Genomic DNA, 14548 nt, shown 5'->3' with positions numbered 1-14548 from the left:
AAGGAAACAATAGACTTAGAGACACTTTTGTAGAGTGTTTCCTAGTGCAGCAAGGTTTTTTTTTTTAAAAAAAATCTTTATTTACCCTAATAATCTAGTCAGAGATCTTGGCTTACAGTCCCGTGAGCATTCTAGGTATGCATGGCTCTATTATGTGTTCCCCAGAGTGCTTGTCTTCTCCTCCACTCCCCCCTTTCCTAAATAGCAGTCCTCCTCCTTTGCATGTGAAATTACTTCTCAGGATCTGCAGAGTTGTTGATAAAATGGGTTAGGGATACAGTGGCGGTGCATGTTTTGAGATGCATCATTTTGTGCTTGTGGATGGGCCTGCTTTTGTGGATCATGGCCACTCTGTCAACTGTGCTGAATTCTTACCTGCTATTATCTGAGCGTTCAGAACAATCTCTGGGGTGCTCAAGATTTATGGGGGTAGCATTATTCTGTGAAGGTCATCAGGCATCTTTTGATTATTTAAGTACTAGTCATTACCATAAGCAACAACTGAAGCAGTGCTTTCCTTAAAAAAAAATTAAATTAAAAATGTTCTGCTTATATTCCTCTTTGGCTGAAGGACAAAGGGGTGCTTGATTTATGTATTTATTTTGGAAAATGATCAGCGAACTCTCTGGATGTGAATCTGGAAGTTTATTTATTATGCAACGAAGACAAGCATTTGCTTGGTTCATCTAGTCATTTTATATTCTCTCGTCACGGTATAATTTCCAAATAAACACAATTACGTCTCCTGGCCTTAGCATAGTTCCAGTATGCTTTTAACAGTGCATTAGAGACTAAGGGCAGCAGTGGATCGGCGCATGAGCTTTTCACACCAGAAGATGTAGATTCCAACTGCGTAGCGTCATCACCCAATGGAAATACGCCATGCTTTGTAATCCTAAACAATAATGGAAGTATGCCTGTAGGCCTCAAAGCTAGCACAGATGCGCTTAATGCGTCCATATAAGAGGGTGTTTGAGTGAAGATTTAAGTAGGTTGGTAATGAGCTGACCAGCTTAATCTTTTCAAAAGTAGTTGTGAAAAGATACCTTTGAATAGTGCAACCTAGCCTTCCCCAATCTTGCCCCCTTCAGATGATGATGGATTTCCACTCCCATGACCCCAGGCAGCATAGCCAGTGGCCATGTATGATGGCAGTTGTAGTCCATCATCTGTCAGAAGGCACCGCACTACACATGACTTAAAAACAGCCATTTTAATTTCTCTTCCTTTAGCTCCTTCTGCAACAACATCATGTAGCATGGAAACACCCTATGAAGAATTAAGTGAGACAGTATGCTCCCTGAGCAGCAATTGCCTTTTATCAGGACAAGGGATGCTTTGCAATCTTACGGGGTTTGAGTGTGGATTGCACCCTGGGTGAAGATAGTAAATTTAAAAGAAGCAAGTGTACTCGTCTCTTGATAGTTAAGACTAATTTATAGAGATGACCAAAGGAGAGATATAAAGATGTTTCTGTGCACTGTAAAAACTTCACTTAAGAACTCATTCCCAAGCCATGGGCAGTAATTTGGTTATTTAGATTGTCCAGGATAATGGGAACATGGGCTTCAACTTTTAGTTTGCTCTCACTGATCATTGCTTGGGTTCCAGTAGTCCACTGACTTAACTGTTTGTGGGCTTGCTAAGTCGCCAACATGAACAAGATTCAAATGCACATAATTTCAGCTTGCCTACAATTCTGTTCATGCTTGTTGCCTTTTGTTACTCATATGAATGCAGTCTCGAGCATGAAGATGCTATTGTGCCAAAAGTTGTTTTACAAGTTGTGTAGAGTGCTGCCTGTGGATTGAAATGAGCATTTAGTATTAAAAAAAAAAGCTTATTTGAGTAGGCCTTGTTTAAAAGGCAACTTATATTCAGTGAAGAAAGTCACTGAGGTGAAACTAGAAGTGAGTCTGCCGGTAAGGAAGAAGCAGCACAAGTTGCTTTTTAAGTTGCTAGTGTGCATGTGAATTCCCCTGGGTAACAGCTGTTTTTGGACTACAAGTCTCATCATCCCTAACCACTGGTCCTGCTGGTTAGGGATGATGGGAGTTGTAGTCCAAAAACAGCTGGAGACCCAAGTTTGGGAAACCCTGCACTAGGGGTTATGTGATTTTAATGCCAACTACCAAAGTTGCACTGTTAAGAAATACTGTTCAGTGTAGTATTTATTAAGTTGGAAGCCGCCCAGAGTGGCTGAGACAACCCACTCAGATGGGTGGGATATAAAAAAATATTAGTATTAGTATTAGTATTAGTATTAGTATTAGTATCTGGTGTAGTGTTACTTGGGGAAGGACATTAAAACAGATGGGTCTTTAAGGCCTTTCTAAAAGCCATTCTGAAGGAAATCAGCCCTGATTGCTCACTGGAAGGACAGATCCTGAAGCTGAGATTCCAATACAGTGGTACCTCGCAAGACGAATGCCTCGCAAGACGGAAAACTCGCAAAACGAAAGGGTTTTTGGTTTTTTGAGTTGCTTCGCAAGACGATTTTCCCTATGGGCTTGCTTCGCAAGACGGAAACGTCTTGCAAGTTTGTTTCCTTTTTCTTAAAACCGTTAATACAGTTGCGACTTGACTTCGAGGAGCAACTCATAGCACGCGGTGTGGTAGCCTTTTTTGAGGTTTTTGAAGACTTTGGTGATTTTTGAAGCTTTTCCAAAACTTTTCCGACACCATGCTTCGCAAGACGAAAAAAACCGCAAGACGAAAAAACTCGCGGAACAAATTAATTTCGTCTTGCGAGGCACCGCTGTACTTTGGCTACCTCATAAGAAGAGAAGACTCCCTGGAAAAGACCCTGATGTTGGGAAAGATGGAGGGCACAAGGAGAAGGGGACGACAGAGGACGAGATGGTTGGACAGTGTTCGCGAAGCTACCAGCATGAGTTTGACCAAACTGTGGGAGGCAGTGGAAGACAGAAGTGCCTGGCGTGCTCTGGTCCATGGGGTCACGAAGAGTTGGACACAACTAAACGACTAAACAACAACAATAACAACAAAAGCCTGAAGTGTCAACTGCCCACTGCAGGTCTACTGGGAAGGAATTTCAAAGATGTGCAGGCACCACAGAGAAAGTCCTCTCTCTTATGGTCACCCATTTCACAGAACAGGCTTCTACTTTTGCCTCACAACTTACAGGAGAAAATGGTGGACTTGAGTGGGTAGCAGAGAATAATGCTCTCTCTGTTGCAGAGTTTTTAGACAGACATCAACTGCAGGCAAGGACCTGATAATCCTAAGTACAATCCAGAAGATAATTATGTGTGCTTAAGTCCCACTGGATTTTAGCCAGATTCAAGTACACATAATTGTGTGCTGGCTTGAAGCCTGCATTTGCAAAATGTATTACGGCTTTTAAAAAGTTGTTGTAGAATTGTTAGTCCAATGCAGCTCCATGGAAAACACAAGCGCAGTGATATCATGATTACAAAGACCCAACTTTCTTCTTTGAACGAGCTTTATGGTGCAGCAACATACTGAGGGCCACAAGTTCCCAACCCTTGTCTTGTTAGTTTTTCAGCTTCTCCAGACCTAGGATTCACCTCTTAACTCCAGTTTGCAAACTGGGCCCACTCTTAATTTTTTTTACTACATGTGGCTGACACACTCTGTCATCCTCACCAAAAGACTAATTACACATTTCAAATACTTATAAGAAGACAGTAAAGTCTTTTTTTAAAAAAAAACAACAACCCTTTGCTGGTTTAACTTTACATTTTGTGTCCTTTTAGGGAGGAGAACACATTGATAAAGGGCTAAGAGACTGTGCTACAAATTTGGAAATCCCTTTATTCAGATATCCTTTCTCTTACTATGAACCTGGGGTGCTGTATTTATTTAGTACCCTTCTTTTAAATGTTTTTCCTCCTTTGTATTTCAATGAGATTTTTTAAAAAAAAACAACTTAAGACATATTTATACTGTCTCATAACCTAAAAGTTATCTGGGTGGCTTACAGTAACTGAGTTGCCTCCTCACCTAGAAATATGGGGAATAATAATACAGGCATACCTTACAGGGGTGTTGATCCCAGGGCACAGTGAGGAGGGAAGATGATGCAGCTGCCTTGAGAAAGCTGAGTGAGTCTGATTGCATGCCCAAATGCCATAAACTCGCCCCATCAGGACGGCTCAGGGAAACCAAAACCACTGACATTTTGTGGAATAAATTAAGCCACAACTTTTATTAGAGATGTCAGTGAGTTTGGCATGGCATTGGGCTAGCCACCCTCACTTCCAGCCCACCTGCTGGAGGGATACCAGGGGTCAAGGCTGTATCTGGGATTGATCCATAACATACATAAAGTGGGTGCAAACACCACCACCCCAGTCTTGCTGCGTGGGCGAATGCTGTTGCCCCAAAGCACCTTCCCCGGCATCCCTTTAACGGGACACCACCTTGGAGGGAGAAGCAGAGGCTCCCACTCAAGCAGTCATTTTGAATTCCAGCAGCTGGCAGGAGAGGGGAATTTGTCAGAAGCAAGATCCACAGCAGTACGGCAGGTGGTGATAGGTGAGTCACCAGGCTGCAAGTGCCACATCACCCCTGGAGAGGGTGAGCAGATATTCTGGTCGGCGCCTAAAGGGGAGAATGCCCTGGTTGCTGCAGCATGAGTTCCATGATGGAAGAAAGACGCAGGTCATAAATGTACAAAATAAATAAAACTAATGTATATGAAGTCCTTTAAATACTCAAAGGTGCTCTTAAAATGTTAAGTATCAGAAGGAGAAGGAGAAGAAGTAGTAGTAGTGGTGGTGGTGGTGGTGGTGTAATTGTCACAGCCTTCCACATGTTTTGGAAAACAAATTCCTTGTTGTTCAAGCACATAAGAATACATGCCAGAAATATTTATTGCTCTTTCCATTCAGCTTTCTGGTTCTACCTCTTAGATTTTTTATTTTTGGGGGGGGAGGGAGAGATATTTGTACAAGCAAACAATAGCTGACTGGCTACAGGCTCTTTCTGTGTTTGTACAGCTGGTTTTGTATGCTTTTGGTGTGACTTTGAAATCCCAGGGGTGTGTGACTTAATGTGTTACTTTGTTATAAGTTACCTATTAACTCGCCATGCCTGGTTTTCCCCAGAATGTAACAACGTCCCATGCGCAAACACAAATTTTTCAGTGCAATAGCAGTAGTAATTTAGTAACCGAGTAATAACAGCCGGGTGACAAGGTAGATTGGGCCGAGACAGAAAAGACAAGTAAGTGAATAGCAGCTGTGATGGTGAAGAGGGAAGGATCCGCCTGGGGCAATCCTGCCCAACAGCCAGACAAAGCTTGGACAAACTCGGACAAAGCTTGGAGCTGCCATTGGTGATTGCTGTAGACATTGATGCACATTCTCTGTGCCTTTATTCTACAGAGTCCCTGGGTTTTCTTGCCCTTCTGTAGATTCCCCTGTGGCATCCTCTGTTCCTCTATAATGTCCTTGGTGGCATCTAGCTCTCTGCTCTCTTTCACGCACACACCAGCTGTGGGAAATACAGGATTCTCTCCAGTGGAAGCATTTGGTACAACTGCGTAACACTTGGTGTAGTCTTCAATGTTAATTAATATTGACAGCATAATTGTTTTGTTTTTTTCAAATGTATAACATCTGTATTTTTCTTCCATTGCTTGATAGGGCAGGGTAAGCTGTACAGGAAGGCTGATGGTCCAAGCTGTCAACCAGAGAGGACGTAGTCCCCGGACACCTCCTAGTCAGCCACATGTCAGAAGGTACCAAAGGCATATGCACATCTTTCCCAAGAGTTCTAACATGAGTCCTTTTGGGTTCCAGTACAGAAATAAATACTTCCATGTTTATTTCTGGTAATGCTTGCTTTGATTCCCAACACTCTTGACACAGTTAACAGTTCGTCATAGGAAATTCTGCATTAGATGCCTAAAATGTTCAACCTAATCCTGATTCTAGGTGCCGCTGAACTGTGTGGTAAAATAGTTAAAATGTTAAATATATGAAATGGAGACTGCAAGTGAAATTTGCAGAACACCCTAGGTGCATGTCTCGGGCTAGGGTTCCGTGGTTTGGGTGCACTACTAAAAAGGCCTTTTCTCTTGTAGTCAACTGCTGTACCTCAGAAAGTATACCTTAGTTTCCTGGCAGATTTGTATGCAAGAGAAAGCACTGCTTAAAATACTTGGGTCCAAAGCCATTTAATGGCTGAAGGTTAAATTCCTTATCAACACATTTAAAAAAACCAACCACTATTGGGTCCATTTTGAAGAGACCTGATTCCCACATAATGTCGTCAAGCCCCAAAAACACAGGCTTCTGGGTAGGAGATCCCAGCCGCTTGACTCTTCCCCATTTATTTTGATGCTGCACTGCACTAAGTCCAAGTTCGGCTTAGCATGTCATCCAAAACAGAGTTCCTAGTTTGGCTCTCTCTCAAGACTGACCACTAGCTGTAACAAAACTTTGTCTCATGGTTTACAGCTCTTTGCTTACCCGGAAGCACTAAACCACATGCCTAGGTCTGGATGACATGCTAAGCTAAACAATGGCTTGGCGCAGTGCAGCACAGAAACAGAACAATCGGGGGAGCAGTTTGTGTAATCACTTAGCATGGCATTGGCCTGGTCTACACATCACACTAAGCCAAAGCAATGTATGTTAGAGGTTGCTTCAGGCTTTATGCAGTCCCTGGGTTTCACTGGTGTTTGCTATGATAAACATACAAAATTAGAAGCAAAGATGCACAATCCCTATACAATATGCATGTGGACCCAGGAAAACCCTGGTGGAACTCAGTTGCTACATCAGGACAACTTTAAGCAGCAATTAGCAGCCTTGTCCTGATGTTCGCAAGAAAAAGCTTTCTGTTGCTGGGGGAATGCAAAGTAAAAAAAATGGTGGAGTTGTCTGGCAGTTTGCTGTAAGGAATTGAGATCTGGTTTCCTTTAAACTCTTTGCCACTGCTGTGTGTGTTCTGCAGAAACTAGTTAAGAGTGTGCATGCACACTTCCATGGTTTCAAACATTGCAAAGAAGAAGAAAAATGTAGAGGTGTATGATAAGAGAAAGGCAAGAGGAAAAATCAAGAAAAACTAAAAGTAGTGATCCAGCCAAATATAAGAAAATGTTTGAGCTACACCCTTTGTCAGAAAATGATTAAGCGTGTCCTTGAATCTCTCTCACTAAAATAAATTACACATGATAAATTTAGCAGCATAATGTCCAATTTAGGTATGTGGGGTGTGTGTGTTTTCAAGCTATTTGGTCCACCAGTGAGAGATTGATTTAAATGCACAATTCCACAGTCTCTTATTGATTTTCTTGTATGGGTGTGTGTAATATATCCAAAATTAATTGAATGATGGTGTTGCTAACATCTGGCACTTCATATATTTTCGAGCTTCTGTCAGCACTCAGTTTTGGATGTGTGCGTAACAGAGCAAACCTTATGTGACTCATAAATAGGGAGCAATTTGAATTTATGTTCTAGTAGGCATGCAGAGGTTGCCTTTTGCTCCCTTGCATCTTACTCATTTTATTGACCAGTATTGTGGTAGAGAGCCTTCTCTTCCCCCTGCCCCAAAGTTCTTCTGAAAGCCAAGAATTTGCTTAGGGTACATAAGAAAAATTCCTCTCATCTTAGTCCAATTCAAAGTCTACTTTGAAATTAATGAAAGTTTAGGGGAGGGGTGTTGATGGTCACAGGTGAGGGAACATATGTGTGGAATCTAGTCCATCATTTTGGTCATATTTACTTTTATTTTAAAAGTATGTGCATTGTTGAGGGTTTGGGAATAATGTGAATAATGAAAAACCTCTTAACTACAGTTAGGGCAGAGCCTGGGAACGAAAATGAATGCGTTCTGTCTCTTATATATTTTTGCAGACCTCGATCTCGATCAAGGGATAGTGGAGATGAAAATGAACCAATCCAGGAGCGTTTCTTCCGACCTCATTTCCTGCAGGCCCCGGGAGATCTGATAGTTCAAGAAGGAAAACTTTGCAGAATGGACTGCAAGGTACATTTTTAATTTTATTTTAACCTTTATAGGTCATATTCAACTGGATTTTACGATCATCATATACTTTTTTTGGGGGGGGGGTCAAATACATGGGGTTGGTTGAAATGGTGAGCCTAATAGGCGTATTCCACTTGTGGAGAGACGACTCCCATAAACTTGTGTTGTAGTTGAATTCCTGATCAGATTACTTCGTAACTGCATAGGCTGGATTCCAGTTCAGCTTTTTAAAGGCAGTTTTATTTCTTTCTCCAGCAGATACTGAAATTTATTAAGGCAGAGATTCATAATATTTTATGAAATGTTATCACGTGAAAAATGACATTGTAAAAGTTAACAGTAAGCACCGCTCTGGTAATGGATTTATAGATAAAATATGTGCTCCCTCTAGTGGATTTGAATGCATGGGTTTCCAAAATAGAGCCAAAGGCTGCAATCCTGTACCTTTTGCGCACTTACCAGGAAGTTAGACTAGCTGAAGAGTAGACATGCATTGTTGTAACAAAGCAAGCAGGAAGGACAGAAATATTCCAGGAGCACACCAAAGGTAATCTACATTTGTGCTCCTATTTCTAGCTAGCCTATCAAACAGATGCCACCAGATTTTCACCCTTTATATTACTTGACCTGTGAAATGAAATATGAGAATTTTGCATCTGGTTGGGAAGGAATATGATGATATATGAATTTATCCTACTGTATTTGGAGTGGGCAAGCTTAAAACCTAAGTAAATAAATGGCCAGATGTAGTTGGATGTCCCATTCTGATGCCTCCTTGTGAAATGTACAAATGTCTGCTTGCAAAGCTGTCATACTACTGTGTTTTGCATTATATCAGTGCAACTATTAGATTGCCTCACTGAAGCCACATGCCCAGGTGAAGGCCGTAATTCTCCTGGTCGATACCTGAACCAATGTTGAAGTTCTGAACTGAGATACATCTGCACAGAGAGGAAAATATCATGCATATTCATCTGTAACATTCAGTTTTCGTTCCTCCTTTGAACCCAGAGATGAGGAGCCTCAAGCCATGGGATCCAAATGTGGCCCTCTAATATATTATTTTATTTGTACCCCGTCCATCTGACTGGGTTGCCCCAGCCACTCTGGGCAGCTTCCCTCTCAAGCTTTCAATCTAGTTATTAGGACTTTCCCTTGGCTTTGCCTCTTCCCCAAGACACATCCTTCAGTGGCCTTACTCCACCCCCTCCTCCAGTGCTTTTCCCTGGCTGGAATATGTCCTTGAAATGAGATGCCTCTTGCTTGCCTAGGTAGAAAGATGGGTGTCTAGGCAGTCTGATTTATGTCTAGCTGCTGTAATGTTGTTTTCTGTGCAAAGGTAAAAGTTGCATCCATCACTCTGCCCACTTCTGCCTCACTCCTCTCACCACTGGCATGAGTCCCTCAGAAAATTTCCAATGAGGGAATGTGGCCCTTGGGCTAAAAGATATTCCTCACTCCTGTTTTATCCCACTTAAGTTTTCTTGTGCAGAGGTACAATTTGAAAACGATTGCATTTGAAAGGTGCTCAGGCGCTTTGCGTAACAGAACTAAGCAATCCGGAATTTTAATTGTCTGCTTTTGAAGCCTCCCTGAGCTTTTCATGACATTGTTGCTAAAACAACATTTTATAAGCAGTAAGTATTATTAATGATGCACATCTTTCAACAAGCTGTGGTTTGTTCAAAGCATTCTGAATATGTAGTATAAGAAGTGATGAATGTATAGCTGAAATGGAATTTGAAGTTCAGTGATAAATTTCCCGACACATTCCTTCTTTCCTTTGCTTTTCTCAATACTTGGCTCCATGCAGCTGTTATGGAGAGAAAGGGATGTTGAAAGGATTGCTCCTCTTGGTAATCAAGGGCAAAAGTGTAAGGAGTTGACTGATCACGTGTGAAAGTGCTTCATTCTGTGTGTCATAATACCTAACGCTATTATGGAATGTATATTAGAAATACACTGCCACTGAAGGCAGGAGGTGCTTGGAAATCCTCCCCTGCCCTGCTCCCCCCCAAAAAGTGGTGATGGGTTTTGATCCACTTATGGCCTTGAAGGTTAGGGAGAAATAAAAACAAGAGGAAATGTATGTAAACAGGAGGGGTCCCTCCCCCTCAGGAGTGGCTCTGGGCCTTCACACTGGATACTCATGAAACAAATGCTTGTATTTTTTCTATTGTCTCTCCATGCTATTGTCCCGCTGAGGTTTCTTCTGTGTTCCATTTTAAGGTCAGTGGCTTACCAACACCAGATATCAGCTGGCAAGTCAATGGAAGAGTTATACGTTCTGACAGCTCCCACAAAATGCTTGTACGGGAGAATGGTGTACACTCCCTGATCATAGAGCCTGTCACAGCAAGGGATGCTGGCATCTATACATGTGTTGCCACCAATCGAGCTGGTCAGAACACTTTCAGCTTGGAACTGATCGTTGCAGGTAACATCTCCACACCTTGCCTCCTGCCTAGCTGTACAAGACTTAATTTATTTTGGCATGCCTGAGCTCCCCAGGAATTCAGAGTTTGCTTTCTGCTGTGTTCTTTTTGAAGATGCATTTGGCCTCTTTGGCAATAAATCATCTTCCTTTTGGGGGTTTTAAGGATTTGGGCATAATCAATATTTTTCCCAGAGAGACCTTCTCAGCAGTGGGGTGGGAATTAAGCAGCTCACATTTGGGGAGATGGGGGATATGTGGCTGCCATGAAATAGTGGTTTTGAGAGGGGATGGCTTTCTTAAGGCCACTCTGGTCACTCTTAGACTATTGTTTAATGAGCATTTAGCCGCATTTGTTTGTGGAGAGGTTAGATGACATCTGCTATTTAATGAGCATTAACTCTGATCTGTCTTTGGGGAGATCAGACCATGTCGTATCATTATCCTGCAATTTCCAGTGCATTTTGCAGTCACTTTATCAGGAAAAGTCTGATCTTTTGGGAAAATGGGTTTGTTGCCCAAGAGATCCAAACCAGCTTTATTTAAGCAGCCTGAATTTTCTGGGGTGATTGAATCCTACCTGAAAATCCTGACAGTCTGAGTTTGACGCGTGGGCTTTCAGCTGATGCTTTTTTTTTTTTTTAACAACACACTGCACCAGCTTTCCTATAACAAATAAAAGGCTCACAAGTATATAATTAACGGGGCGGGGGGGGGGACTACAGATGGGTGAACAGTCTCTGCATTCCCTACAGTGCTATCAAAATGCATATGGACTGTTTAGGAACAGTGCGGGTTGTGTCCTAAATTTGAATTGGTAATTTGAATTCACTGTACAACAGCTGAACAGAGATCAGAGCAATGAGTGACTGTAGGAAGAGACAATTGTGTTTGGCTTTGGGGATCTTTAAATGGTATCCTGGCCTTCTCTGTTAGCAGTTTTCAGGCAAAAGATGTGAAAGATCCAACCACAAATGGCCAATAATGTGTGGGTTTATAGCAGTGATGGCTAAACTCACCCCTCCAGCTGTTATGAGACTATAATTCCCGTCATCCCTGACCACTGGCCCTGTTAGCTAGGGATGTTGGGAGTGGTAGTCCAAAAACAGTTGGAGGGCCAAGTTAGGCCATCACTGGTTTAAAGTAAGCTATGGGATCAGCACCCTGCCTTCAAGGGTGTACGTGTCATACCTCTACTAGAAATAGCATTGAGATCAGCCCCTTCCACGCTCACGTGTTTGGATTATTTAGCAAGTACCCCATCTCTGTGGATTCACTCATGCATAAATAGCTCCCATGCAGCTAGGATAGTTCTTAGAAGGCTCCTTTGCAAGTGGAAAATTAAAGTGGGTAAATCAGCTATGTTCCGTCTTCTAAAGAGATGAAGAACATCTAGTGGCCTGTTGTTGTTGTGTGTGTTAAAAGCACAGTTATAAGCTGAGCACAATCCCCAACCACCTGAGCACTTCAAGTTTGTGATCTTAGGATTTTGGGAGGAGGAAAATAAGAATCTGCACAACTCTCCTAGTGAAGTCATTTTGAGTCTGACCAGATTGTATCACGCCCCCCCCCCCCAAATCTAAGATGCAATTCAGTTGCTGCCAAAGGACAGTCAGCAAATGCCAAAAGCTTTCCCAATGCCACTACATGCCATGTGCTGCTCCTGCTCAGAAACACCAACAGGAAACACAGGGAAATATGTATGGGATATTTTATTGGTTCAAATGAGGGAGAGAGAAAAGTTATTTCTTTTTTTATAGCTAAGGAAGCACACAAGCCACCTGTATTTGTAGAGAAGCTACAAAACACAGGTGTAGCTGAGGGGTATCCTGTGCGACTGGAATGCCGGGTTTCAGGTGTGCCGCACCCTCAGATCTTCTGGAAGAAAGAAAACGAGTCGCTCACATACAATACTGACAGAGTGAGGTTAGTCTTGTTTATTCTGAGTCTCTGCTTGACGTTGAAATTTTCATGTATTGTGTTGGTCAGGGGTTGCATTTGCTTTTATTTCTCAGGTAGGTTTTGGATCTGTGGATAGTCCATAATGGCGCTAGGTTTGTTGGGGTGGAGGGAGGGGCTGGGGTTTCCTGGCAGTGGGAAACATAGTACTGTATAGCTGGCTCTGATTCTGCAGTTCACAGCATAGGAAAGAATGACAGTTTACAAGACGAAACTGAATTATAAGCTTTCTTTTTGTTCTTATTGATAACATGTGTTGGCAGGACTGTACCTACCAGATGCTTCCTTAAGGAACAATCAGCATATCGTTATCTACATTGGGTCTTACAGCTATATATACCATATTTTTCGCTCCATATGGCGCACCGGACCATAGGGTGCACCTAGTTTTTAGGGGGGGGATCAAGGAAAAAAATCTTATTTCCAACCCCAGCCCCAAAGAGCAGCGGACAGGCTGCGCAGCCTCTCCCTGCCGGAGGGATTGCGCGCAGCTATGGAACAAGCCAAGGCAGCGAGCGGAATGGATCCAGCTCGCTGTTTTGGCTTCCTCTTTAGCCCCACGCAACCTCTCCCTGCTGGGAGAGGCTGCGCAGGGCTAAAGAAGCCATAGCCGCGTGCAGTCTCTCCCTGCTAGAGGGGCTGTGCGCAGCTATCCCTGAAGCCTGGAGAGCGAGAGGGGTCGGTGCGCACCGACGCCTCTCGCTCTCCAGGCTTCAGCGAAAGCAACGCGAAGCCAAGGAGCGCGGAGGGAGCGCTCCCTCTGCGCTTCAGAGGCTTCGCGTTGCTTTCGCTGAAGCCAAGGAGCCTGCATTCGCTCCATAGGACGCACACACATTTCCCCTCATTTTTTGGAGGGGAAAAAGTGCATCCTATAGAGCGAAAAATACGGTAATTTTTTAAAACCCTGAAAATTACAGTTCTAAAGCAGTTCTAAATAGAAATGCTATGCTTAGCAAAAAAAAAAAAAAAAATTAATTACAAATATATTTTCTTGGGAATGGTTTACAAAGAACTGCTATTTCTGAATTCTTAAAAGCTACCTGTAATAAATATTGAACACAGCCCTCACCTTGATGTCACCTCAAACCTCCAGCCCTCACCTTGATGTCAGGAACCTGCTTCCAATGTAAGACTTGCAGAATGTTTTAGGTTTACATGGTGGGGCAGGAGTTGGAGATGTGCAGAAGCAGTGAGGCGGTACAGCACATTAATAAATAAAGTACAGTGGGAGGAAAAGATGACAAATGGTTTCTTGCACTGATGCTAGTTTTATCAAGTGCCGGGAACCTGAGCCTTCCAGAAGTTGCTAGACTCAATTCCCATCAATCCCAGCCAGCATGGCCAATGGTGAGAGGGATGATGGGACTTGTAGTCCAACATCTGGAGGGCTGCAGTTTCCCCATCCCTCCAATAAGAAGAATAATAATTTTATTACTTGTACCCCACCCATCTGGCTAAGTTTCCCCAGCGTGGGTTATATATTTTCCCACCTGGGTTATATATTTTTATATATTTTCATTTCCCAATGGGAGGGAGCAACATTGCCAAAAGTGATAGGTGGGCCTAGGTATACCCTGAAAAAGTGGTGGGTGGGTTCGGTTTACGCTTATCCTGAAATTAATCCCTGGCATTGGTCTGCTCAAGGAATTGAAAACCAGCCTCTTAAATTCGAAATCTGAATGAAGAAACTATCATTTAAAATAGTAAATGTACGTAACCATGCCACTATTGTTATTTACTTCTTTTTCAGCATGCACCAGGATAACCATGGCTATATCTGCCTGCTTGTTCAGGGAGCTACAAAAGAAGATGCTGGTTGGTACACTGTGTCAGCAAAGAATGAGGCTGGGATTGTGTCCTGCACAGCAAGGCTGGATGTCTATAGTAAGTTTAGCTGCTCCCTGTAGAACAGCAATACACTGTCATAGATGGGGACCTGTAGCCCTCCAGATGTTCCTGGACTTCCATCAGCCCCAGCCAGCTTGGGCAGTGTTGGGGAGTCCAACATCTGGAGTGCCACAAGTTCCTCATCCTAGCTCTATTGAAAGCCATAGACCATGATTATTGTACTTTAAGTTAGGTCTATACAATGTAGGAGCTCTCTAGTTTTGCAGCCCATGTGGGAAATACCAAACCAATGTTCCTAACAGCCTATTCCACACGTATATT

General features: G+C 42.8%; 1 protein-coding gene and 1 long non-coding RNA gene across 6 annotated transcripts in view; one reads left to right on the top strand and one right to left on the bottom strand.

Moving 5' to 3' along the window:
* Window positions 1–14548, top strand: part of PALLD (palladin, cytoskeletal associated protein) — a 224701-nt gene that overhangs the window by 206980 nt on the left and 3173 nt on the right. For all 5 annotated transcript variants that reach the window (XM_081021668.1, XM_081021669.1, XM_081021670.1 and 2 more), the window contains 5 exons: window positions 5634–5728; window positions 7854–7986; window positions 10216–10423; window positions 12181–12346; window positions 14130–14263. In XM_081021668.1, coding sequence (XP_080877794.1) covers window positions 5634–5728; window positions 7854–7986; window positions 10216–10423; window positions 12181–12346; window positions 14130–14263 — 736 coding nt within the window. The remainder of the gene's footprint in view (window positions 1–5633; window positions 5729–7853; window positions 7987–10215; window positions 10424–12180; window positions 12347–14129; window positions 14264–14548) is intronic.
* LOC308485769 lies at window positions 7981–14123 on the bottom strand. Its single transcript, XR_013990742.1, has 4 exons — window positions 13480–14123; window positions 11001–12298; window positions 8446–8927; window positions 7981–8247 (listed from the first exon to the last, which is right to left on the bottom strand). It is a non-coding gene; the product is annotated as an uncharacterized lncRNA (long non-coding RNA).

The sequence above is a fragment of the Podarcis pityusensis genome (genome assembly GCF_964106645.2).
Source record: "Podarcis pityusensis genome assembly, chromosome: 9".
In the NCBI taxonomy this organism is placed as follows: Eukaryota; Metazoa; Chordata; class Lepidosauria; order Squamata; family Lacertidae; genus Podarcis; species Podarcis pityusensis.
This window is presented reverse-complemented; position numbering and strand designations above follow the sequence as displayed.